This window comes from Morone saxatilis, unplaced genomic scaffold (genome assembly GCF_004916995.1).
Source record: "Morone saxatilis isolate NCDOM2014 unplaced genomic scaffold, NCSU_SB_2.0 Contig9, whole genome shotgun sequence".
NCBI classification, from domain to species: Eukaryota; Metazoa; Chordata; class Actinopteri; family Moronidae; genus Morone; species Morone saxatilis.
The window spans coordinates 6537831-6565022 of NW_023340268.1; the positions used below are offsets into that span (position 1 = coordinate 6537831).

A 27192-nucleotide genomic window follows, 5' to 3' on the forward strand; every position below is an offset into this window, starting at 1 on the left:
AAATTCTACCGTATTGAGCCACCATGTTTCTACAGAACCCCTGAATGAACAAACCAAACACTGACTCTACATATTGTAGGGACTTGTTTCCCAGCCACTGTAGTTTCTCCTTCACGTTTGGATGAGTCAAGGGGTTTAAACTGGTTGCAATCTTTAACTAGTAAGTTGCAAGGAACCAGTAAGCAATTGTAACACATGAACATCACGGGTTGCAATTGAGAGTGTGTTGAAATACTTAAGTAATGGGAAAAAATTGAAATAGTTATCTAATGTATTGAATACTGCTTATATAGTTTACTGAAATGAATGGATAACAGTTGAAATAGTAAACTAAAAGTAACGGATAAATTGTTAAATGAAATGGATGAATGGTTGAAACGTCTAGCTTCTACCACTCCAAGCAGTAGGAATTCAGATTGGACAGAACAACCTAAACATTGATAATGTAACTGTATCTGTATTTCTTTAGAATGATTATTGTTGAATAATATTCAATTCATCTATTCATAAGAACATGCATACATGACACAACAAAAAGGTTAGGAACCACTGTTTTCTCACACTGTAATTCTAGTTGATATTTCTAATGTTCAACAGTTCCTGAGATTAACAGTGCTCAACATTTACAATTACTTCTTTCCCCAGACAAAGTGAATTTAGCAAGTGTAACTGAAATGCAAACCGAGCACTCAGTCCAACAATATGACTAATCATCTCCTCATCTTTTCTGAGTTGATTGATGTAGATCAGGTTTGCGTGTGAAGGATCACAAAGCACCGGAACTATACAAAGGAAAACTGTCAACAGAGCTTGACTCCAGCCAGGGTTCTTGAGATAAACCACAGTCACAGTAGGAGGCATTGGATCAAGCTGAAAGCCAGTCAGAAGGGAGCATCTCATCAGGAGTGAGATCAAATGTAGAGAAAGGGAAAGAAAAGAGAGAAAAAGTGGTAATGGACCCCAGTCACTTTCTCTTCCACCCACTCGGCAGGACATGCCTAAGGCCAGAGGAATGCCCCATATTTACTTTCCCTCCTTCCCATTTCTCATCACCACACTCAGCGCAAACACAGACTTCTCCCTGAGTTTGCCCCCCCCTCGCTTTCCCAATCTTTAATGGATCAGTCCAGACGATCCTGTCAGAGCTGTAATGTCATCCTGCTTTGTGATATTCCCCTTTGCAATCCACTGCTCTTGCTGCTGTCAGAAGCACTTTGCCTGTGACCGGGAGCCACTCTGATCAAATACAAGCTTTTACAGTTGTTTGAAGGAGTGTCCGTGCATGCAGTATATATTTTGGGAAAGAAGTCTTTAAGTAATAATGAGTTTAACATGTGTGACTAGAGTGGAAGACAGGAATGGAAAAAGGTGTGCACCTTTTTCAGCTGGTACCAATTTAGGAACTTTTATAGATAGGTAAGTCTACCCACATGTAGGATCAAGCCAAAAGAATGCTTAAAACCAGCATAAAATATGTTAATATACAATGTGAGTACTGTCTGTGGTTTTTACTGAAGTCTAGAGAAATTATTAAGAACGCAAGGATGCTATGAATAAAAAAAAAAAGTATGTTTTGCAGTACAGAAACATATCTGGATCAGCAACCACATTTCTTATGCGGAACTGTTCTGATCTAATTTCTGATTGACAAAAAATAAATCAATAAATAAATTTAAAAATTCCTTCCCATTCATTCCACAATCCCCTAGTGTTGAGATCTTATCATTCTAAGAAAAAATAGGAGATAGCAACAAATAATAATAAAGCCTATGATTTTCAAAAAAGATTTTCAGTGTTGTTTCTACACCAATTATTGTGTTTCTCTTCCTTCATTGCAGGGCTTTGGGAGCGTGTCTGCAGAGCACTGGTTAGGGAATGAATATGTTTACCAGTTGACCAGCCTGAGGCAGTATGCCCTCCGTGTAGAACTGACGGACTGGGACGGACACCAAGCCTTCTCATTATATGACCGCTTCCAAATCGGCAGTGAGAAACAAAACTACAGGTAAAACTGTTCATATTGCTACCAGTAGACAAAGAAGGGGATAATTGTTTTTTTCAGGCCAAGGAACACATACAGCTTTTCATATTGGCTGGTAAACATCCTCAGGACTGGATCTGTTTTTGCAGAATTCAGTGGCGGTTTGAGCTGCAGTCACATATTTGCACCACATGTTAAAGTGATACAGACTTCAGGCTGACATATGAATAAATGAATTAATCTGCAAATAACTGAACCACTTTAGCCACACTATAAGCATGGCAGTTGCTGGGTTCACTATTTGGGTTCATTGTACAGTTTTGAATGTAATATGAAATATATATAAAACATGTAATTTAAGCAGCAGTTCACTAAATGATAGAAAAGGGGTCCCTTGAGGAAAAACCACTGCCTTAAAGATCCCCTCCCTACATGAATTAAGACGTATATACAAATAGTCTGCTTGGAACAATAATGTACGTCTGATTTTTATTTTTTTTTTCTGCAAAAACATTTTAATTTCCACATTAAAAGCTAAAAAGAGATAAACTTCTTCTAACTCATGAAAAAATTTCAGAGTCTATGACAAGTTTAGGTAATTTCTAAAGATTTCCTACTGTAAAGTCCATTCTCAGTGTACATGCACTAGTGGCTTCAAACTTCTACATCACACTTGTAAATGCTGCAAATTGGACCTTTGGTTAATGATCAACCACCTCCCAAACTAATGACATTCCCATTAGCCTCAGCTGTAATTTGTGTTTATTGCTAATTAAAATATGTTAGCATGCTAGTACATTAAACATCCACATTATTCCTGCTTAACAACAATGTGAACACATTGCATGACTGTTTTGTTGTGTTTTGCTCAAAGCACTATAGGTGCAGTCTGTGTAGTGAAAGCACCAAAAGATTCAGTACTCTATGTCTATACAGGATGCATTCAGACACAATATTAAGCATAGGTCACGTTTTGGCAGCCCAAACAAACACTGTAGTTAATTGAGTATAACAGAGACACTAGACAAAGGTGATAGACTCCTTTAGACACACCTTTAGTTTTTTTCTCGCCTTGATCAATGCATATCAAAATATTGTGAAGCTGTGTCTTCAGCTTCAGCTATTCCACTAATGGAAGGAAGGAAGGAGGAGAGCAATCGCATAAGTGAATAATACTTCAATCGAAAGACAAAATGTTCAAAAGTGTCAAGATTATAGCATGGCCAGTAACTGTAAGCTCTCCAGACACTTCAATCATGTCGATCCTGTTATGTAAGTCTGTGGCGAGGTTTTTCTCCTTGCAAATTCCTTCCAAACCAAATGTGCCGTTTGTCATCGTCTCCTCATTACAAATCTTCCTTTGATTGACGCTTTGTCTTTGTGTGTTGCGGGGGCGAAGGTTTCTGTTTTCTTTTGAGGGGGTTAATGATAACAGGCCTCAAACTATGGCAGATGCTTGGCCCTCTCAGATGTGGAAAACTACTGCAAATTCCACTGAGTTCCAAGCAATTGCTGGCTTCAGAGGAGAAGGTCTGACATCCCCAATTCTGCAGTTTTCACTGGATGGCTGGGTCTCTCTGATAAGAGGTCCCTTTAGTTGCGAAATGTCTCGTGTTTAGCTTTAAATGACGAAATAAGGAACAAGATTATGTTGCTTGAAAGCCTTTACCTCAACCCTTCCATTCCTTGCACCCAAGCTTCAAAAGTTTCAAGTGTTCCCCTACAGCGGGGGGCTGTTAGGCTTGTTGCCATACCTAATCTTCACAATTGTCTTGCGATGACAGGGGTTTCACTTTCCGATGTTTCCGACTTGAGGAGCTTGTACCTGGAGTGAGCTCTGTGGTTTTCTCTGAGGACTGGAAAAATGGATTTCAATCAACTGGAAGAGATCAAGTTGTTTTTTGTTATGACTTTATAACGAAGTTGAGGTTTTGTGTGACTGGGAGGTGAGGGCTCAGTGAATCAACACCTCTAGTTACCTTTAGTCTCTATTTCTAGCTCTTGTTTGAATGCACAGGCACTAACTTCAGCCTTGTCAACATGGCACACAGATATGTAAAGTGCAAGTCCATATATATTTGTAGGGCTCAATATGTACTTGTATACGTACTGTATCTAAGAAAAAGGTGTTTATCAAAATGTAAAGCAAATTTTGCTTCGAACAATCCAACACCATTCAACTAACACATAGTTATACACACATTTATATTTACTTTTACATCGTCCTTTCCTGTTTTTTACACATAATTTAACACCTCAAACTTGATCTTTTGTTCTTTTCATATAGGTAAACAATAATTGTTTTTGTCCCGCTGAGGCAAGCAAAGCACATCCCCAGCCATTCTAGCCTTTTTTGATGCAGGCTCATACTGTTTAGGAGTCCAATCGACACGCTGATCTCTATAAATAGATTTGTTCTTGAAAAATAGTTGTGGTATGATAATCACACATTGCTCCTCTGAAACACAAGCCAAAACAAACCAGATGGCCTGGCCCCAAACAAGCCGACGCTGCCACGTTCTCTAGTCTTTCTGCTTTGGCACCTCACTGCATTTAAATGTCAAACAATCTGCGACAAGTTCTCTCAATTGCATTTATTGCTCTGAAACATAAGAGATAGCTGTAAGTGATATGGCCTGTCTTTTAGTTGGTTTTGGATTATTTTCTGTCATCCGTAGTGGTTTACTGGAATAAAGTCTGCGTCAGTGTGAGTCAGACAAACATTTACAAAGACCTCATATGGTACAGTCAATCTTCCTCTGCCGCTCTCTTTCTGTTTCAAACACACGCTGTAAGAACAAAAGCACATAAACAAGGCCATGAACTACAAGCACCACTTCAAAACCAGGTATAATAATTGAATAGCACAAATCCAACAATGCACACGACTCACCATTTATCATAAATAATATTGACTACCAGCCAGGAAATGTTTGTCCTGCTGCCAGCTTCTTGGTTTCATACATACAGTATACTGTATATACATAAGTGGAACGGAAATTACTCAAGTTGCAGAGAGGGAGGGAGGTGTGCAATTATTCCTTTGTGAAATATAGGGTCCTAATCCTTTAGAAATGAAATCATGTCATATTTATGCCCAGTGTTCTAAAAGTTTGGACCTGTCATTCATCTTTATTCATTTATTTATTTATTTAGCCATTTTATTCTTGTTGGCTTTGTCCAACATAGTACAACTGTTATATCAGTAAATTATTAACAGTCAGATTTTTCTCATGTCACCTCCGGGGCTCCGTAATAATACACAATCATTTGAATAATATTTTCAGAATAAGGTATAATTTCAGTACTTGGGTTCAGTTGTAGGAATGAAAACCCTTTGAGATTATTAGGATTTGCATAGCCATGTTATTGTTGTTGTTTACTGGATGTGCAGACATTATTATCAGTGAAGGAAAATAAGTTGATTAATTGATTGGTCAAAGAACAGAAAATTGGAACATTGAAACAAGTTTCTTGTTTTGATAATTGATAAATTATGTTTGCTGTTTTTTGAGGTTCCAGCTTCTCAAGTCTGAATGTTTTGCTGGTTTCCTTCTAAGGTAAACTGGATATCTTTAGGTTTCTGATGGAAGACAAACCAAGAAATTTGAATATTTCAACATAGGCTTTGTAGAATTGTGATAGGGATTTTCCACTGTTCTGTAACATTCAATTGGCAGAACAAATAATTGATTAATAGAGAAATAAAATAAAGTGTAGATTAATGGACAATGAAAATACATAACAGTAATAGCTTAACTATAAACTTTTCCAAAACTTATTTATACACCTCGGGCTCCAAGAACTTACAGGGGGGAAAAACTCTTAGAAGTCAAGCTTTAGAGCAGGGGCAGATCAAAACAGCTACATCAATGCAATAGCAGCCAAATAAAAAAGAAGAAATCAAATCACTGGTTACATCTGCACAGTGTAAGCTGACATCAGCAATGTTGTTTTAATGTTGAACGAACAAATCTTATGGACAACACTGTAAGGGGTAAATTTAGGTTGACCAGAGCAACAAAGTTCCCACTGAACCACAACCTCATAAGATTGTGAAATGAGCTCTTTTTTTTCTTCATTGTGAGTCGGGTCACCATAATTGCAGAGGTTACCGTCTTCATAAACAACAGAAAAAAATCCCCTATCATCATAGCTAATTTGGTTGCTGTGATACAGCATGGGTTGCAGAAAGGAAAATAATAAAAATATAATTTGATGACCTGCAAATATTGTTGTAACGATAGCCATCAGATCAACACATCCAGTTAATCACCCTCATTTATCAAAGTTTCTTTGCTGAAAAAATGGGCTTGGTGCTACATATCAATATGAGCAGAAAGTCAACCTGCATGACACAGAAAGCAAAATAGCACAGACATGAAAAAGCGAGAGGCTAGTTAGAGAAAATACAGATGGAATCAAAAAAGTAAAAAAGTGCTGAGTCAGAGGGAAGATATAGTACAGAATGAAGAAAATTGCACGTTATACAAAATTACATTACGTAACAAGAAAAGCCACAAACTGAAATAAACAATAGACAGTGCTGGCTTAGATAGACAGTTTTATGCAGATTCTTGAGAATGGGCTTGAAGTTACACAGGTGTTTTGTTTTATTGGGGTCTTTGTACATTTTTCCATGATACAATTTCACAAGTCTTTGTAAATAAATAAATACCAATGAGACATAATAAGTCTCTCAGCCATAGACTAACTGAACGTGTCTTATACAATGTAGTGGTAAGAGTTAAGGAAACACAGCTTCTTGCAGTGCATTCAGGAAGAGGTTTAATTTCTCTATGGCCAATGGAACAGAATAATCTAGTAAAATATAAGTAAAATATAGTATCGTCTGCATAAAGACGTATATGACAATCACAGACAAAAAAGATAATCATTGTTATAAAAAGACAGAAAGTTAAAAATGACCAGATTACTCAAAATAGGAAGTGTATGTTAACTTACTGAATGTTGGCAAGTTTTTTTTAAACATTTGAAAATCATGAAAAATTAGCAACAGAATGTGAAGAAATAACAGTTTTTACATCATGTCAAAGATGTCTACGTATTGTGTTGAAGAAATATCTATTCTATCTCTAAGTGACCATGCTAACCTGTTAACTTCAGCCCATCCTGTCTCGTAATACCACTTTGTACCCTTTGTGTCTCCATTTATCTCTTAGCTCTTAAAGGAGTTGTAGAATGTGCATAATCATGTTTTATCAGTAGACATTGTAATACAGGGGTAGGAAAACTAGCAAGCGGCATTTAGTATACAGTAATTGTTCTCCTAAATAATGCTCATAGTTGTTTTAAGAGACATGTATGCCCTGAAATAAAACATTAGTGTTGTTACAGTATGGGGATAATAAAAAGGGTTTGTGTAAAAAGAGAAAGAGACACGGTAAGTTACTTTTTTAGTAAGGAAAAAAAAAGTTTCATGCAACTTGCAAAGGAATGTTGGTCAGTTAATGTTTGAGTATGTTTAATGCACCTTAAACATTAATGTGCATGTGAAGATGTAGTGAAATACCCTGGGCACCAGAGAGAACCATAATTTCCAAAATCATCTGAGGAACAGTGTACATTCATAGTAGTTAAATATATGCACAGACACAAGTTGAGGTTTACCGGGAAAAATGTTTTGTATGTACTTTTAAAGTCTCCTTGCTAGAAGGAAAGACTTATATGTTTATTTTTGAACGAGTCATTACATCTTTATTCAATATCCTCCCTTGTTCAGAGAGCCAAGTTCTTAAATCCAGTGATTTCTCCATATGGTAATGGCCCGATTTCCCTGTGGAATCAGATAGATCTCGTTTAGATGTTTTTCATGTGAGGATTTAGGAAAGAAATTGGCAGAGATATGAGTTCCAAAACATGGTGACCCCTCTATTTTCCAAGACTCACACTGAGATAATCTTGGATATCTCAAGTTATGTCTACTTGAACCCCATCTTTGGAAGCGTCAGGTTCCACAGTTTCCAATGATACAGAGATGAAGCATCAAAGATTCACAACACTTAAGTAGGACAGAAAAAAAGGATCAGCAACAGGACTTGTTAGAAATGAACAATCTGTTGTGGATTTAAAGTTTATCTGTAATTAAAGTTGTAATATGGGTTTTTTATTTGATTTGACATAAAGTTGATTGTGAGGACGAATATCAAAGAACAACTAAATAAATTACTGATAACACAAATAAACCAAACGCAAGATTCACCTACTAGCTTTGTCCAGAGCTTTCAACAACACCACATGGTCTTCATCAGTGAATGGAGTCCTTAGTTGTCATGGAGATGGATCTCTTGCCTAAAAGTGATTTGGATGCAGTCATAGCTACTGAACTCACATATCAACAGATTCATCTCCATGGCAACAAAACAAACTCCATCTGCAGATGGAGATTCCTGCAATGCAGTTGAAAGCAGCAGCAAAAGCTAATAAGCCTTGGGTTGAAATTGTTGTGCCAAAAGTGAAGAATTAATTTTCATGCCTAACTGGACTAAGTTCCAGTGGTTTTCAAAGGAAAGTGGCACAAAAACAATAACCTCAATGATCTTTCTTCATTAAAACTAAAAGCGTGCGATTTGAAGATTTCCATTTTAACACCGCAATATAACCAGCTCTTTTTCCTGTAGTAAATTGTCCTTTTAATGGACATGAAACAAGAAAGAAGATTGTGCTGATCAGTGTATTTGGAAACTTACTACACATACCTTAGGCAGTAACTTTACTGCAGAAAACATTGTACTATCAATCTATATGCACTATAGCAAACCTATATATCTATACATACTATTTATATAAGTGTATATATGTCTCAATGGAGCTATATGACACCCAGTGGCAAAAGAGCAGCCAAGCGGGTCTCAGCCAGCCAGACACCTCTCCAGCCTTGCAGTAGGAAGCAAACTATTGGTCAGGGTGATTAACCTCTGCAATGGGCCAATCAGACTGCAGTTCAGGAGGCTAATGATTGCCAGGTGTGTCACAGCATGCAGTGGATCCTGGGTTGTTGCCTTCATGTATGGAGATCAAAGAAAACGAGCAGGCTAAGCTTGGCTGTGTCAGTCAAAAGATGAAAAGTGACATTTAAAAAAAAATAGCTGCAACCACTTTCATTTGAGTACATGTACATTAGTACATCTCAACAAATATGACGGATGTTTTTATGTTATCTTTTTTAATATTTCAATTAATTGTTTATTATTTGTAATATTCATGGTAGATAAGTGATGCTATGTTCATATTTTATGAGCAAGCTTAAACATACAAAACTAATGGTATGTTTTTCAACTAAAAAGTGTCCTTGTAGGAACAGTGTACATGTTTTTAAGATGCAGTGTGATAAAATGCCATTCATTGAAACCTAGTTTTACTTGGAAGAGTTCTCACAAAACATATCACAGTCATCTGATTCCTCACCTGACCCTGCTACAACTCATTTCCCACGTACACAGTTTGCAGCTGTAATACTCCAGAGCATAGACTCATTATGACTGAAACTGAATCTGCATCAAAGCTTTAAGGCGTCAGTTCACCCAAATCACACACCAAAAAAAAGCATTAATGCCTAGTGGTATTTAGTCATGCAAATAGTTAGGGTTTTTATTTGCCTAAGTTTTGATTTATCTCCATTGGAGACATTTGTAACCACCAGTATGGATGTGTGGAATTTCATTTCTGGCGCTAAAAACATTGGATTATCTGTTAAAAAATATTTTCAGAAACAATGTTACTAAGGATTGGTGTCAGACCCTGTTGTGTACAGTTTTAATTGGGATTTTCTATCGAAGCAAGCTCTTTGCTATTATCATACTCAACCTAGACAATGTTTCTTTAAAAACGTGCCTTAACTCTATTAAACTCAAACTGAAGTTTTTCCATTTTTCCATTTTTCAAATGGGTGGCATTTTCCATGGCAGTGGTTGGATGTCATCTGATTGACGGCGTTGCTAGGAGACGCATTGACAGTTTCTGTGGTGCACTACTCCCCGGACCACATCATATCCCTGTATAGTTTATGAATGTTGATACTAGGCATTTTATTCTCATTTTTCCACATAGCATTGGTGAGCAGTTAGCAATTTCAGCAGCCTGTCCCTTTACAACTTTTTGTATGATCCATCATGCTGTTTCCATAGGAAAATGGCAGCTACTTAGCCTAGCTCAAGTTATAAGTGAGTCCTACAAGATGTTTTTTATTCATGTTATTTCAACACCTGCTGTGTGCCACTGTCAAGCTCCTTCTCCTGGGTGTTGTGTTGATTTTAAATTATACAGATGAATAGGGACTAGCTAGTGTTAGCTGTCCTTCTTTTAAGACTCCAGAGAAAGTTTAAGTTGACTTGGGTGGTATTTGTGATCAGCACAGGTCTGAGCTCAGAGCTTTGGAAATAAAACCAAAAGCTGCATGACAAGATAAAAACAGGAAAAAAATATGTTTTTTGTAATTTTGGTGAAATGACTCCTTAAGGATGGCACGCACTGACGCTACTCTGACTTTCTTAATAAGTCAAAAGATCACAAACAAGCCAGCATCCCCAGTGGATATTAAAAGACCTCCCCAGAGGTGTGAACCAAATTATTCCCCTCACAGTTAAATATTTTGGTTACTAATGAGCCTTGACCAATCGCATTACTAAGTTACTTTAACGAGAACAATCAGATTAGCATGCATTGCCTGTGAAGTTCACGATCTGACTGAGCAGATGTCTGTCCCCTGATACATTTCATTAACATGAATTACTAGACGCCGTCTCTCTGTCTTTTTCTCTCTCATTCTTAGAAACAGGCCTCAGGAAAAGCATCTCTTCCTCTTGAGTTCATTACTTGGCCCATTTTAGGATTATCCCACTTATCATTTGAGTGCATAATGGATCCTGACAGGAAAAACTGCAGATGTCAGTTGAGTTAGGGATTGTTGGTCTGGTAAATATGCAGCAAACCCGGTAAACACAGCCGCAGACTATTTAAAGCAGCTTGTCAAAGTGTCATGCTGAAAATCCCTCTTGATGATGTGCCTTGGTGATTCGTCAGCGCAACAGAGAACGTAAGAGCTTTGCAAAGTAGATGTGCAGAAAGTCTGTTCTTTATCAGAGCAGTAGCAGACCTCATCCTTGACACCGCATGTTTTATTCCTCAGAATCAGGAATTAGCTGATAGAAGTCAAGCTACCCTTAAGTGAAGCAGTGCTTTGAGATATGAGTTTACTATTAACTGGAAAATATCTCCAAAGACATTTGTTGCCCTGTAAACAACGGTTAATACAGCATGTGTCACAGATGACTTACTGTTAACAGGAACTTGCACACTTTTACACCCACGCAAGTGCTTATAATATACTTGCGTATATATAAGTTCTTATCCAAACTTGCCATGTTCAGTGGCCATTTGGTGCCACTGATTAGACACATGACTCACCCTTCTATTGTAGGATTACATGTATTGGTTTAGTGGCTTTCTGAATTCCCCACTGTGACTTGCACTCACACTGCAGCCATTTACACAGCTGTCCAAATACAGAAGTCTTTCACGTTAAATGACTTTCTTTCCTGGGGAGTCTACCAGTCTCTTTCTTTGAGATATTCAACCTGATGCCTCAGAGCTTCAGAAAGGTTGGAGGTGCATACAGAGTGTTCAACATCTCCTGAAAACATTTGTGTTTGTTACTTTCTCATCGGAAAACCCGAACTAGGTGCAAGGTTCACTACACACCCATGGTCCCCTGTTGTCCAGAAATGAACTCAGGAAATTGCTTTCAGTGAGAGTGAACCATACTTAATAACAGAGACCTCATTGGCGTGGTGCTGCAGTGCTGCATGCTCTTTGGATGTGCAATCTCTTCTGTTGGGAGAAAGTAAAACCGAGAGACCGTGAGAGAAACAAAGACATCAAGAGGAAAAATGTGCGATGCAGGAGATTAGGGGAAGGCGTGTTCTGATGTTAATGGCAGAGCTGTCAAAGGGATGAAGGAATTGTCAGATCTGCATGCAGCTATTCCCGTTCACACCACAAGTGAGTTCACAGTTAGACACACCCTGAAGAAATATGCTTCCAAGTTGGATATTAGTTTTCAATATGTGTGTTGAGTACTAAGTGTGTGAAGAAACTCACTTGGGTTTGATGGCCTATCACCCCTATAGACAATCTGATTGTTGTAATAAAAGTCAGAGTGAAAAGATGGCAAGAAATGTTAATAATGTCTCATAGCCTCTTCTATGGTATGAGTATATTTATTGTGGTGTGGGCTTTCATGTTTAATCTATGGCATATATTTTCAGAGTAGATAAACAGAGAACATCTTCATGTGCACAGAAAATTATGCACAGAAGTGACTTTTTTGGAGTAGAAGAAAAAAATGGGAAGCATAACCAGCTATATTTACACCAACTTAATTAACACAAACAACAAATCTCATCCTTTTGCATCTAGCTCCCCTCTACAATATTAAAGGGAGTTTTCTCCTGTATGCTGTCCCCTTTCTCTCAGCTTCAGTCTCTTTTTAGCAACCTAGATCTCTGTGTCTTCTAACAGTGATGGTTGTTACACATTCAAGATGTTCAGTTTGGGTTGAACAGACGCTGAGAGAGATATTGTAGAATCTGCACAGTATGCACTGTACAGTTATTGCATGCCTGCAGCCTTCTAACATGCTTTTCGAATATAAAATCCTTTAAATTGGGCCTGGCAGAAAATATATATGGACTGGCAGCAAAATGTGAAGATTGATGAAAGGAATGTAACATCGTGGAAAGAGGAAGATACAGTAGGAACTGTTCTTAAAAACAAGATGACAAGACAAGGAGATATTTTGCATACCCCCGTTCAGCACTGGATGTATGATAGGTTAAACAACTTCTTTATTGCTCTTTTACTGTTTATAGCTGTTGATTTAGTCAATTGTTGTGGTGTAAATTAATATACTGTGGCCCTGCAGATGGAAATGTGAGTCTCGGACATTCCTTACGTTACATGCTCTTTCCTTCATCTGCATTTCTTTCATATGCATTCTCTTTATTTCCTTCTTTATTTTATATTCATCACCCTGTTAGTGTTGTTCCAGGTGTTCAACATGTACTCAATCACAACAAAAAATAAATATCTCTCAGGAGATGTTATGTCTTCTTGCTGTCTTTATTGCTTGTACTGCTCACTCCACCGTACTCCTCTCCCTCTTCCTCCCCCTGATCTGTTTTCATATCCTTACTCCCTCCTTTTCCTTCTCCTGATGTCTTTCAGACTGTTCCTGAAAAGCCACAGTGGGACTGCAGGCAGACAGAGCAGTCTAGTAATCCACGGAGCAGATTTCAGCACTAAGGACATGGACAATGACAACTGCATGTGCAAGTGTGCCCTCATGCTCACTGGTGGTAAGTGTAGCAAAACAGTGCATTACAGCGAGGATAATCATACATTCCTGGGAAAACAGGAGACTTACATCACCATATCACCTTTGTACAGAATAATCCTCTTTTTTTTGGCAGGAGTGGAGGACTTAGGGGAAGCACAGCAAGTTGTAGACACAACATTGACATACCGTATAAAGCTGGCAAATGTCTTAGCAGACAGTTGCTTATTTACACATACAGCAGACACACCATTAACATTAATGTGTAACAGCATCGCTGGAAACGTGTTAAATACAAGTCTAATATTCACCTTACTTTTATATCTGTTTTTGGTCTCCAGCAGCTCTTTAGGAAAATATTTAGCTGCTCTTTAGCTGCAAAATCTTCCACTATGTTCACCAGCACGTTGATAACTTTGTCTGCCTGCTGTTTGGTGCTGGTTAGCTAGAGTATAGTCAGTTTAACAGAGTTTGTTTTGCTGAAAACGGCTGACTACTGCTGAAGGAAACAACACTGATGACAGAACAGTAAAGTTACAGGCAGTAAAGACAAAACAATGAGCTAAAAGATGCTAAAAAGGTTCCACAGAGCTGATGGGTCTACAGAGATAGGGGATATTTTCTGTATTTTGTGTCATAACAAACGACAGCTTTACCATCGCATATAGTCATCTGATCCATTTATATAAAAATACCAATTAGAGCAGTTTTAAGTTCAAATTTAACTCTCTTCCAAATAAGCTTAGCTAACTCAAAAGATTTGTTCAAAACCTGCCTGAAAGTTTTTGTGTTTCTTGCACCATCAGACTTCTTTTCAACAATGTCTTGTTGCTCTCAGCAATTAACTGGGGAGTACAATGTTTATTATTACCAATAGAAATCATGGGTAAAACTACCAGAAAAACACTATAACATAATAAATTTGAATCCTATAAGCATTTATGTCTATATGGTACAACAGAATTGTTTTTATGAGAAAACAACGGCATGATGTCACCATTCCAAAAGCTATTTTCTCTGATTGGCTTTATGACCAACCCCACAATGTGCATTGCTCAGTCATTAGTTCAGGTCATTATGATCGCAAGACATGCAATATGCTAACGTGGCCAATTATACATCTATCTGCACCTATTAGGCTATATTCTGCATCCCTTCCCAGTTGCACCGTGGTTGGAAACGAGCACATTATAAAAATCCCTGGGCGCGGCACAAAGTGTCTGAGAGATTTAAAATGACTCTGCTTCTCCTGCTGTGTAAGTGGAGCCCAGTGACCCTCGCTGTCACCTCATGGCAGCTCTACTGATGTGGAGTCCTGACCTGGTACTAATCAAGCATTTCTAAGTGCAGATTTAAGATCACCATTACCTCTTAGGTCATTGTAGATGCAGTGGGTTAAAGGGAACTGGCATCTGATCACTGATCAACACCCCTACTCTGCTTGATTCATAGCCTGCCTGTGGCCAGCCACAAAGGAGAGGCATGACAACATGTAGCCTGAGACAAGGCTGGTCCGAACCCAGCACTGTGCTAGCTATAGTATATACAGTATATCATTTGATTTATTCCCTGCATTTATAAGAGCAGTGCCGACATCAAATGATGTAAGTGTCTGGAATATACAAGAGGAAAATACTTCTCTGCTACATTTATGAGGACAACTGCAGCATGCCGTGTCAAGAATACAGAGGAGGATAACATGCGGACACACACGCACTGCAATGTATATATTTACCCAGCACCAGAACATACAGGAGGGATAAGGCACTGACAGTAGGAGGTAGGGGGGGTTCCTCTATCATGAGAACAAATTGCACTAGCTGAGACTTTTTTCTAAAGAAGACATCCCCACTGTTTTTACAAGTCAGTAAAAATCTCCAGCCTGAAAACAGAGAGTATACTGGTCATAAATTCCAAAGGATTGCTGCTGTGCACACTGAATGTTTATGTGTGTGACAGTTGTGTGGTCTGTGGTTTATCAACAAGTTAAAGATGGTAAGTAGGACATATGCGCTGTGTTCTGCTTTGTGGTTTAAGGGGAAAAACACTGTCTCAATAAAATAAAACAGCAGGTTACACAACACACAATTTGTGACCAAAACACCATCCCATCATACTATCAAGTACAGGACATTACTACTATGTTTGTACTACAGGTACTGTCTAATGTCTGCTTAACTGTGGCTGGTGTAAACTATTTCGTAACTATGTAGTGGAGATCCTAGCTCTTTTTTTGTGATTAAGTGGCTTAGTGGAAAATATGTGGCTCTTTAGCTGATAAATGCTCGACTGTGTCCATCAGCTAGTTGCTAACCTGTTGGCCAGGTAAGGTACAGTATGATTTTTAAAGTTACCTTGCTTAAAACAGCCAGCTGCTGTTGTTGGAAACCAATAAAAGCGGTAAGAGCGAACCAAAACAGTTAAGTTGCAGGCCCTAAAACCAAAACAATATGCTAAAAGATGCTAAAATGCCCTGTAGAGCTGAAAGAATTGGGTGATAAGACCTCTTTCACATCACACAGATTGGTCCACCTATAAAGTTGTCAGGTGCCAGGCCTCCTTTAAGAGCTCCCCAGCTTGAGGACAATTCCTCATGTCAAAAATTAGAGCGGAGCAAGTGCAATTTCATATTTGATTCCCACTGGCGCCAGCATCCTGAAATTATATGCAGTTTTGGAAATGTAAGGAGGTCAGTTTCCATGCTATGTTGTGTATGTGTCTTATGATGAAGGAGCAATCAATGTGAAATTTATATGTGTGATGCATGCCAGCAACAAGAGCAGAACATTACTCCTGATTACTGACAGGTCTTGTGAAATGTCATACTGTAGGCCGCAGTGGTATTCAGGTCTGACAGGAGAGAAGAGAAGAACTGCCATGTGTCACTGTGTGAGTGACACATGCCATTCCTCGCATATGTTCTATATCTGACTGTATCAGCATGGGCGTGTTTACTAGTTCAGATACAAGACTTGAATGACACATTACTAAATCTGTGTCATCAATAATAATAACAATAACCATAACACCACATTATTTGTATGGCACCTTTCATACCATCAACCATAATGAGAGATGGCTGCCTTTCGATACTGACTGATAAAAAAGTTTCGCAAAAAGGTTTTTACAGTCGCTTTTGGTGGTTTTTGGTTTTCTCTTTCCTAGAAGAGGTAATGTACTTAATGGGAGCTGGAAACACTGATTAAGTAGCGAACATTTAACTCACATGACTGATAAGCTGTTTCCACTACAACAGTTTCCTCATCGCTCCCATGGCTCTATAATACATCCATGATTGCTCCACATAGATCTGATCTGACCTTCCTCGCATTAATACATGAAACAAACAGAAATGTCATATATTCATTGTGTTGTCAGTGTTGTTTCTCACTGTTTGAGGTTTGTCTGGCGCCTCTTCTGGTTTTGCGACAGGAGAATTGGCACCAACTACTTCTTATCTCAATGAACCACCTCCTAATAATTTCATAACAGTAGTGAATGAAAACAACCATTCTTTCACATTTTCTTTTGCCAATTCTGTTCAACTTTGCAATACATTTGGATGGAAATGTAGTTTTTTTATGTTATAATAATATAATAATATAAAAAAAACATCTTGCAAGTCTAAGCACATCTACCTTTTCTCTAAATACCAGATGTACCTAAGGGAAATGTTGAAATGTGTCACCTTGCGAGTAGAATAAAAGTTTCCCATGCCATTCACAGCGTTGTTGTGCGTGTGCAAGCTCATGCACATGCACTCTTTGCTTTAAATAGAAAGAGGTACCAAAAGTGTTCAGCAACAGGTACTGGCATGCCAGTGAACCCAGTGACAGTAACACATTGAGTAGATAGCAGTGAAATGGTGTCTGAACCATTGGCATGGCCATGGAAACTTTCAACCTTTGCCGAGGACAAAACTTATGATTGAGGTGACTACCCTGACAAAACAGGAATATCAAAACTGCTAAAAGGCGATGTTATTTATATTTTGGCGAAATACAATAGAGTTGCTTAGCGCTTTAATTGGACTATGTCATCTTACTCTGAATAATTTATATTTCCTTGTCCTTATTCTCTACTCAGGTTGGTGGTTTGATGCCTGTGGCCCATCCAACCTTAATGGCATGTACTTCACCCAAGGACAACACATAGGGAAGTTGAACGGTATCAAGTGGCACTACTTCAAGGGCCCCAGCTACTCGCTAAGAGCCACTGTCATGATGATCCGCCCCCTGGACTTCTCCTAGTCCTGTGAACTTGCAAACTTTTTAACCTACAAACGGCTATGTAGCACATTAGAGGGACGCTTGCTATTTTATCCTCTTGTCTCATCTCATTTCGCAGGCCAAGGGTGGGAGTCTTCCAATGAATCTTTTATTCAATCTGGTTCTTCCCCAGATCAACTGCTCTTGCTTTGCTACTGTTGCCTCATAACCTTTCCCCTCAATGAACTGAAAAGCAGTCATGGGGAAGAAGACAGAGCAAGACACGATTCACCTGAACTCATTTTTGTGTTATCTCACACCTGGAATCGGTGCGCATTTTAAGCTTGTATGACAATTCAAGCATGATTTCCATCCACAAATTTCCTGGGGACCTGTGTTGTAATGTAAAATACAGAGAAATTTAACTCCTATGAATGGAAAGCCACTGACTCTTAAACTGCAGGACAGAACTGATCTGAAACGTTCTGAGGAGACAAATGAGAGACATGGCTTTTTTTTTATGTTGCTCACAGAACGCAGCCCATAAATATTACGATTGTGATATATTGTGTTTTTAGTATTATTTTTGTTATCCCAACTGTATACAATATCCGAAGTGAGATGAAATTGTCTTTTGTACTGTACAGTGTATACTGAATTTCTATCTGCATTATGTATGAAACACACACGCTCAGTTTTAAGGTGACCTTGAAATGCAAGTGATTGATAATAGTTATGAGGGTCACTTGCAGTATTAGCTGGTAATTACACGCTGGCTGTCTTGACCGAGTGTGATTATTTTTAGAGTTCAAGATGTGAGGTTATTATTGGATTAGATTCTGGACTGAGATCCACTTGCCTTCGTCATTGGCTGAGAAACGACTAATACCTGCCAAGGTTCAGATTGTGAGTGATCACCTTACCTCTGCTCAATATGAAAAACAAGGACATTAATTCAGATTCATGTAATTAGTGATATATAACAATTACCGCTATGTGCGCCTGGGGGAAGAAAATGCACGCAGCATACACAACAAGTAATATGTATTTTAAAAATAAATAGATATGCAGTGTATTCCTGAGTATAATGATGAAGTACCACATTATGATCCTTCCATATTTGCAAAAGATGTAAATGCTTATATTAAGCTGGTGTCCCACATGTACAAGACTCACAAAGAAGTTCATATTGCTGAATCTTACTTCTAAATGTAGAGGACATTATAAAACAACTTCAAGACCCGTCCTGTCAGTTTTATCATATTCTAACCTCTTACCTTAAGACAAAGAGCAGATCATTAAGACAAGTTGCATTCAAAATATTTTTCACAGACATCAATATGACACAGTCTCAGAATCCGGCCGGGTTCTGTTTCTCATCAATGCAGTTTGGGGAAAAAAAAGGAGCTTGAGTTGGATACGAAGCATGAAATTAATGATCCCAACAAGTGATCCGTGTGAACACATATTTCATAACTTCCAGCTTATAACAACAGAATCTACTGTAGGGTATTTACTAAAGGTACATGTGGCAAGAAGATAAAGTGTATCTGGAACTTGTAAAACTACAATTGACATGTTTATTAGCATACTAAAATTGTATAATTTAATGTGTGTGTACGTAAAGCAGCTTTCCTGAGGAAAGCTCTTCTTTTTTCTGTTATTACTCTGCCAGAAGTACAATGGTGTTTTGAAGTTGAGCATAAAACATGGAAGTTAAGATAATAACCCTGGAGAAATGTGCCTTTGATAACTCTGCTTTTACCTCATTAAATTCCAGATTTGCAGATTTATTTAAACATCTTTTGTAACATGTGGTCAGTGTTGTGTTGCTAGATTAAATAAAAGAGCATGTGATGCACTAATGTTTTCAATCTGCGTTTAGGCTGCACTTTTTGTGCCAAATTGATGTGATGATAGACATAGGTTTAAAGTCAGGGTTCCAAAATTTCATTACATCTTTCTTTAAGCAGACTTGCTTTAACTTTAAAAAGCTTCCTTTCATGATAATATCTTCAACATCAGTTTAAATCTCCCGATACAAATCCTACACTGTATGTCATGCAAAGGAAGCTTATTGCACAGCACAGAAAGACATGAGATAAATCCCATAGATAGGCAGACATGCTTTCTTCCGACATGCTTTTTCAGGACAAAACCAGATGGTGTAAACATTAAAACTCTCTCTGCTCAGGCAGTGGAGTGGCTATTGTCTCGAGTGGTGACTCGCTTGCTTGCATGCAAGTAGCAATGACAGATTGCCAAAGTGTCAAACGATGCTGTCGGGTCCTGTAGTGTCTCCTCATAGTTGACATTCCTGGGCCTAATCAGAGGTTAAACAAATTACTGCAGTCTGAAAACCACGGTGTGTCCTTTAGCGCCTGCACTGACCCGACACCCTCGCTGGAATGTGTTCTATAGAGAGTCTAAAGCGGTGGAGTGTGAAGAGAGTCCGCACAAGCTGGCAAACACCTATGTGGGTCTTAAGCGTTGTCCTTTGTTGGTGTGAGGACAGGCGGTACTGAGAACCACTTCTAAACTAGGGGAAGTTTTGTCTCCACTGGACATTCAAGATGTCAAGCAAAGTGGCGTTTCACTTGTCATCTCCACATACGCACGTACGCACACCCAATCCCTACATCCGCAGCCAGGTTGCTCTGCTGAAAATGGATCCTTTCCTGTTAACTGAGGAGGAGCTGAGGTCTGGCGAGGCGATGGGACTCCATGAGGAAGGTGGGGGTCCGAGCTGCATGCAGACAGACAGTGTTGGACCCTGACCAGATCAGATAGTACATAGTACAGTACCTGCAGTATGAACCTTCAGGGCCTTTGAATCCTCTAAGAAACCACCTGCACACATGGAAATGAATGAAAACACTGAGGGTATGTAGAGTAAGGAAGTTTAAGTAAAAAAAGAACATCATCCTCATTATTAGATTTTATCATAAAATGCCTTTAGAATGTGCCTTTAATTTGGGTATCATTAATCCAGTACAAAGAGATATCCACCTGCACAAACCATTATTATGTTACAAAAAAAAAGGATCCATTGCAGTGACCAGAATGCGCCATCCCAGGATGAAGAGACAGAGAACCAGACAAAAGCAGCAAGACTAGTGGACTGGATGGAGTACTTCATTGTGTAGCTTTGGTGTAGAAATAAGGGAAGATGTAAATAGTTAAGTAATCTACTCAAATATAGAATAATTAAGTTCTAAATAATATCAGGGGCAAATATTTAAGCTTAACTGAAATAAAAACACAGATGACACCTCAGTGTCAATTTTTCTTCATTTGTATTGGTCATTATCAGTCGAGAGTTTTCTGCCAGCTAAACCTGATGTCTGTGGTCAGTTAGGCATTGCATTCACTATATCAAAGATGTGAGAAAAACAATTTGCATTAGGACATGATCAGTCACACCAGGACAGTTGCATTGTTGTAGCTGTATCCATTTTTGTACACTCATTCAGTGATGTCAGCAGATGAAATTCACTTAAACAGCTGTTGATGCCTGTTGATCCATTCATCCATTCAGTACATATCTGTTGATGTCTTAGTAAAACTAGATTGTCATTAACACTGCAGACTAAAAAGGTCCTTGTCAGGCTTTGTGAAAGCCAGAATTGTATACATATCTATTTTATACTTATAAATAGGTTATGAATATGAAATTCACTTGCACTGGATGTTGCACTCGAGCACCAGAATCTCAGACCAAAACAATGGAACAGAAACAAAATTAAACTCACCAAAATGATCTATGTCAGTCTTTCCACAGTTTTTTCAACAATCACCAAAGATGGTTTGGTTGAAATGAACCCTTAAGTTTGATATGAAAATATTTGTACGTTTCACAATTGCTTACAGTACAGACTCAAAAGGCCAACAGCTGTCTTCAACCTTTAGTGGAAGTGAGTTCAGCTCGCTGCATACCTGTGAGTTGCACAGCATTGTGAGGGGAAAATAAAGCCCTTTGTTTTGGCCTTTTGTGACAATGACATCATTTTGCCTGTGTGTAAATTAATGACTTGTCTTAAATGTTTTCATGTTGCGGGGCAATCACCAAGACCAGCAACTGAAGAACTCATTTGTTGAGCCACACAACTGGCATGGAAACAACCAGCGATAAAGCAAACATTTTAAAAAGCTGCCACAACACAGAGTATGGTGCTAAAAGGGCACTGGGGAATGAACTCATAAATTCACCAAATGTAAGTCAACCTGAAATCATTACAGTAAATGCTGACATCAACGCATGCAACTCCAAGTCATTTTCTTTTTCACTGCAGTGTACGCTATAATCCCAAACCATCTGTGCGGTCTCTGCAATGTTGTACACTGAATTAATCACTGTTTCTCTTCAAATGTGCAAAGTTTTGTATCAAACTGAGGCAATATCCATTTCCAGTATATATTTTAAAATCTACAGCAACAAGTTATCTGATCTCTGATTTCTCAAGACTACCAAAGGCCAACATTTATCAACTAGTTTCTTGAGTTTTATAACTAGAATGGTTGCCATTTGCAAATATTGGTTATCAAAGTAAAATATATTCTGTCCAATTGTAGAGAGAAAAACCTTAAAATGTATTATGTTTGTAATTATAAAGTGATTTGGGATTGTGTAATCCTGGTTTTGAGTAGAAAGTCATGTGGCTTAGGAAAATAAATGGAGTAGAATAAGAATGTAAACGTGAGTTGAGGTGAGGGACTCCCTCATCTAGAAAACTGAAAAGAAGCTTGTTATGATTGATGGGCTGTGGGAGTAAGAATGACACTTGGTGTACACAGAGGGTGTGAAGCAAAGAAAGGCTGCAGGCCCTGGCAGGAGCCATTCAAACTGATAATAAAGGCTTCATAGTTGGATGAAAGAGTTAAGAAGCGTTTTTGCTGTTTCTTTTCAGATGTTAGACCAAATCAGCCAACATGGATCCCAGAGAGACTTTGAATCATGTTAAGACATCCTAAGAGGTTCAAGCTAAAGAGCATTTGTTTTCTTGCTTAATTTGTAAAATGGAGTGTTATTTTTTGCCTATTCTTGTGGCATGTTGGAAAATTAGCAAAAAAAGCTCAGTGTCCTTAACATTATAAAAGTTGATATAACAAGTGAGAAGTGTGTGGCCAATTATTGCTCCAGAGGCTGCAATGGTCAGAAGTAATGAGGTGTGATTGCTGACTTATGCGACGCAAGCCAAAAGTAACATGTTTTTATAAGATCTCTGGTAACAAAACCATGTCTCAAAAAAAAGGCCCATGTTTTACTATATATTCAACATCACAAAAATACAGAGGCACCATCATGCAATTCATGCAGAATACTCTGAAAATCAACCTGATCAATAAACTTTTAACAAAGAAAGTCTTCCTATGAAAAACTAACCTTTCTGTTCTCCGTGATATTGTTTTCTGTGTCCTTTCAATATATTTTGAATTATGAAAATGAAAAAATTGAAAAAACTGTAAATCACATATACAATCATATATAGTGAAATGCATAATGAAATTAGTCCTCTGATTTAACCCATCCTAAGTACCAGGAGAAGGGGGCAGTCGCCGTACAATCAACTCTAGATCTGAGCCAGTACCTCGGGCAAGAGCACTGACTGGAGAAATGAACCTAACATACATGTTTTGATGGTGGGGGAAACTGGAGCACCCGGAGAAAACCCACACAGACATGGGAAGAACATGCAAACTCCACACAAGAAGGCCTCAGCCCACAATAAGTTAATTTTAACACATTTTTAGTGATATTTCACTTCATGTGGCCCAACACAGCATTTCAAGTGTGTTCACACAGGGGGACATATATTGATATGCTAAACAATCTATGTTGGGAATATCTCTAATCTTTACCCACTGAGGAAGGGGTGTCCATTAACAGTCGACTAAACCTTACCAATTAGCATGGTGACACACTAAACAGTATGCCCTCTATACTTCTGCATGTTAGCATTGTCATTGTGAGGATGTTAGTATGATCATGTTAACATCATGGAGCCTCACAGAGCTGCTAGCATGGCTGTAGACTCAGCGTTTACCAGTTACCAGTGACACAGAAAAAACATCTCTAACATAAAACAGTGCCTTTTAAAGCCTCTGCAACTGTAAACACTTGTCACTCAAACAGCTCCTGTTTTATCTTTTATCATATTCCTTCCTGTTCTGCTTCCATCCTCTTCGTCATGTAAAACATTGTCATGAAACTTGTCACATAAATCCAAACCAGGGACCTTCAGTTCTCCCTCAGCCTCTAAATGAGATCGTCTGGCCCCAGCGGTGCACTTTGTCATCCTGTCGGCCCCTCTGCAGGGGACAAGGCTTCTCCTCAGCCTCATGGCCGGCCTTCACTGACCCCTGTATTGAGCTAGCTTTAATTTACTGTCTTTCCCATCTTTATTCATCAGGGCCAAGTGGTACAGCCAAACAATAACATACAGCCTCATTCGGAAGGAAGTATTAGTGGATTACATCGTGGTTTACTTTTTCTGGGCCAGGACAGATTTGTGCGGTTGGCTTCTTTGTTGAGGTCAACATCGTGGAAAGGCAACAACCCTAAACAGTTGGATTAAAAACTGTAGTTTAGTGTTATTTCAGATGATTTGTCAAGAGCCATATGTTTGACAGTTACAGATGTTATCGTTGATAAATCTGGAAATGAATTGAGTTCATCAAGTTCTGCAGATGAGAATTAAAAACATCCTCTTCTGGTTACAGCTGTTTCCTTTACTTATTTTGCTGGCCCTGCAAATAAACTCTGACTGAATTTAAGATACTGCTGCAATTAAGATGAGAGCTGTGAACATCTCTTATATGCTTGAATGTTGATCTGATCACTGCAACAACAGGATTCCAATTATGTGCAAGATCACCCCAAGCATAACACAAACCAGCATCACATACAGAGGTCAGAAAAGCAGCTTGAGAGATGCATTCCTGCACAATTAATGCACAATAAGAAGCCCGGCCAAATAAAACAATCTCAGAACAAGCAATGAAAGGTAAACAAAGCAGCAATAACAGATGTTGATAAGCACCAGGAAACGCAGGTGCATTCTTTCAAGATTTGGACCTCCTCTGGCTTAAGTGGGGGTCGACCACCTGGTCTATTTGGCCCAAATCACGGGATAGCCTCTAATTTAGGAAATGCACTGGCTTCCCACCTGCAGCTGAGGTATCTTTTTAGAGGCTGAGACAGAATAAAAAACATTTCAAGACATTCTTCCATTGTCAGGCTGTTATGACTGCTTTGCAAAGCCTAATAGAAATCAGCAGATGTTTATCAGCATTTTAATGGACATTATCAACAGTTTTAGCACCCATGCATCCACTTTTATTTGTTTGTTTGGTATTTTGTGCTAATATTGAGCTGCTTCTTAGTCAGTGTGTCAGAAAGTGTATCTCAGATCCTCGTAAACCCTTTATTTTTCACTCTACAAGGTAAGATTTAAAGGCAGCCACATAAATAAAAACATTGATTAACAAGGTAGTATACAATTCACTTATTTGTGACTAGATGCTTATTTATTAGTAGAAAGGTTTACATGTTCATACTGGGGGTCTGGAGTAAAACCATTAAATAGTGAGCTGAGTGGTGTTCCAGAGTTTCAACAATGAAATCATAGCAACCTCTACTGGTAGACTACTACCCTCACATTTAACCTAAATTGTTTAAAATCACTCTCAAATGAAGCTTTTTATTGATTTAATATACTAAACTGTGCATCTATTTAACAAAAAAAAATCTATTTTTATTTTCCTTAAATTCTGATAAACAAAAGGTCTCTAGCTATGGCATTATTTTGTGAAGGAAGGATGAATGATCCTCCTTTTGGCATCGTCTTAAAAAGAGATGGCACAGATTGCGTGCTTTTGCTGCCATCAAAATAGCTCGAGGTCCCTGGAGATTGGCTGTCACATAAAAATATAAGCAGCCTCGAAGCCTGTAATCAATTCGAGCTATGCTTGGAAAAGGCAAATTTAGTAAAAGCTCCAGGTGGTGTTCCACAAAGGAGGCAGGGTTTGAGGGTTGTCTTAGATGTGACAGTTGGACTGTGTGTCCTTAATGTGACTTGTAGATAGATAGATAGATAGATAGATAGATAGATAATAGATAGATTAGAAAGATAGATAGATAGATAGATAGATAGATAGATAGAAGAGGTAGATAGATAGATAGATAGATAGTTGAAACCTAAAAACCTGACCTTAAAACAGAATTAAAAATAAGAAAGATATAAATATTAGTATGTATATAAGTATATAAAATTTAACAGTATAAAATAAAATTAACAGTAGCTACAGCGTACACATTGCAAACAGTAAACAGTGCAAATGGAGATAAGATAATAAAGTATTATGTGATGTATATAATATATAAAATGAACAGTATAAAATAAAAGCTACAGTACACAACTATTGTATTGTATGTATTGTTACTATTGTAACTATTATATATATATATATAGATATATATATAAAACTAACAGAGACGTTTTTGATAGGACAATTTATCGACTGCATCTAAGATCAGCTACAACAACGGAAGAAGTTAGTGGATTCTTGTGTGTCATTCAAAAATGAGGAAGTCCTGTAGCATGGTTTTTAATCAGAAGATGTTGGCACGACATGTTCGAAGGAATGTTACACACTATGCTACATGGTTTTCATTGTAACTAAAAAAAACAAAAAGGAAGCTGATGGGATTTTGTGATGTCAGTGGCTGTTTGCTGTGTGTTTTGATAATTTTGACACAGCACTGAGTAACCAAAAGACACATCAGTTGCAAAAAGCAGTTTCAAACATGTATTATGTTTTTATCCCTGGAAACTGTAATGAGCCTGTTTGTCCTTGTGGTGGAGCACTAACCCTCCTCTCAGACCAGAACCCGTATGTATTATCTGTCTGACTTGGGTTGAGAAGACGTCCTGTGCTGATGCTCGATGAGTCACTTCCACTCTCCATGACAGACTGCCAACAGCTGCAAATTCATGTCTGTGTGCATTTGCGTGTGCCAAGTTCTATTTATAAAACCCTCCTCTACACTAACACTAATATGAAAAACCAACACACATAAACTTACATCATGTATCTTCTCATAAAGTGCAGCTCTCTTAAAACAGCACTAAACACTGCTGTCAAGGCTCAGTTCTGCTGTACATAAAGTCTTGATGTTATTAATGTCAGGATACTTAAGTGAGTGGGTGAATTGTGATCTCACTACCAGCTGCATTGCAAGATTAAACCCCTTCATGCGTAAGCAGGAGCTCCTCGACTCCTTCAGGTATCATATTCTTCTCCAAAAGTTTCACACCTCAGTGTCTTCAATTTTTAGAAAGTCTTGCTTCAGCCTCACACTGGTTATTTCTTTCTTTCTAAGATCATTTTATAAATGACGGCAGTAGTTACACTGATATTCTGTAAATTTTTGAAGTTAATTCAAATCAAAAGTCTCTGGAAAATGTTTTAAAGCCTTATCCTACTGGTGCTCAATGTATCAGAGAAATGATACTTGGATCTTATGTTGAAGTACATTTCATATTAAGACTATCCATTGAAAACATCAGCTTATTAAATATGAGGCACTGATTAAGATAACAGTACCCAACAGTATATTTACTAAAATTCACTCCACCGAAGCCGTGTAA

At 38.2% G+C, this 27192-nt stretch overlaps 1 protein-coding gene across 1 annotated transcript in view; it reads left to right on the forward strand.

Moving 5' to 3' along the window:
- The window catches only part of angpt1 (angiopoietin 1), a 52148-nt gene extending 32732 nt beyond the window's left edge, over window positions 1-19416 (forward strand). Inside the window, exons 7-9 of the mRNA XM_035681141.1 lie at window positions 1839-2005; window positions 13226-13356; window positions 17421-19416. Of these exons, the coding sequence (XP_035537034.1) occupies window positions 1839-2005; window positions 13226-13356; window positions 17421-17584 (462 nt within the window). The 3' untranslated portion in view covers window positions 17585-19416. The remainder of the gene's footprint in view (window positions 1-1838; window positions 2006-13225; window positions 13357-17420) is intronic.
- The last annotated feature ends 7776 nt before the right edge of the window (window positions 19417-27192 follow it).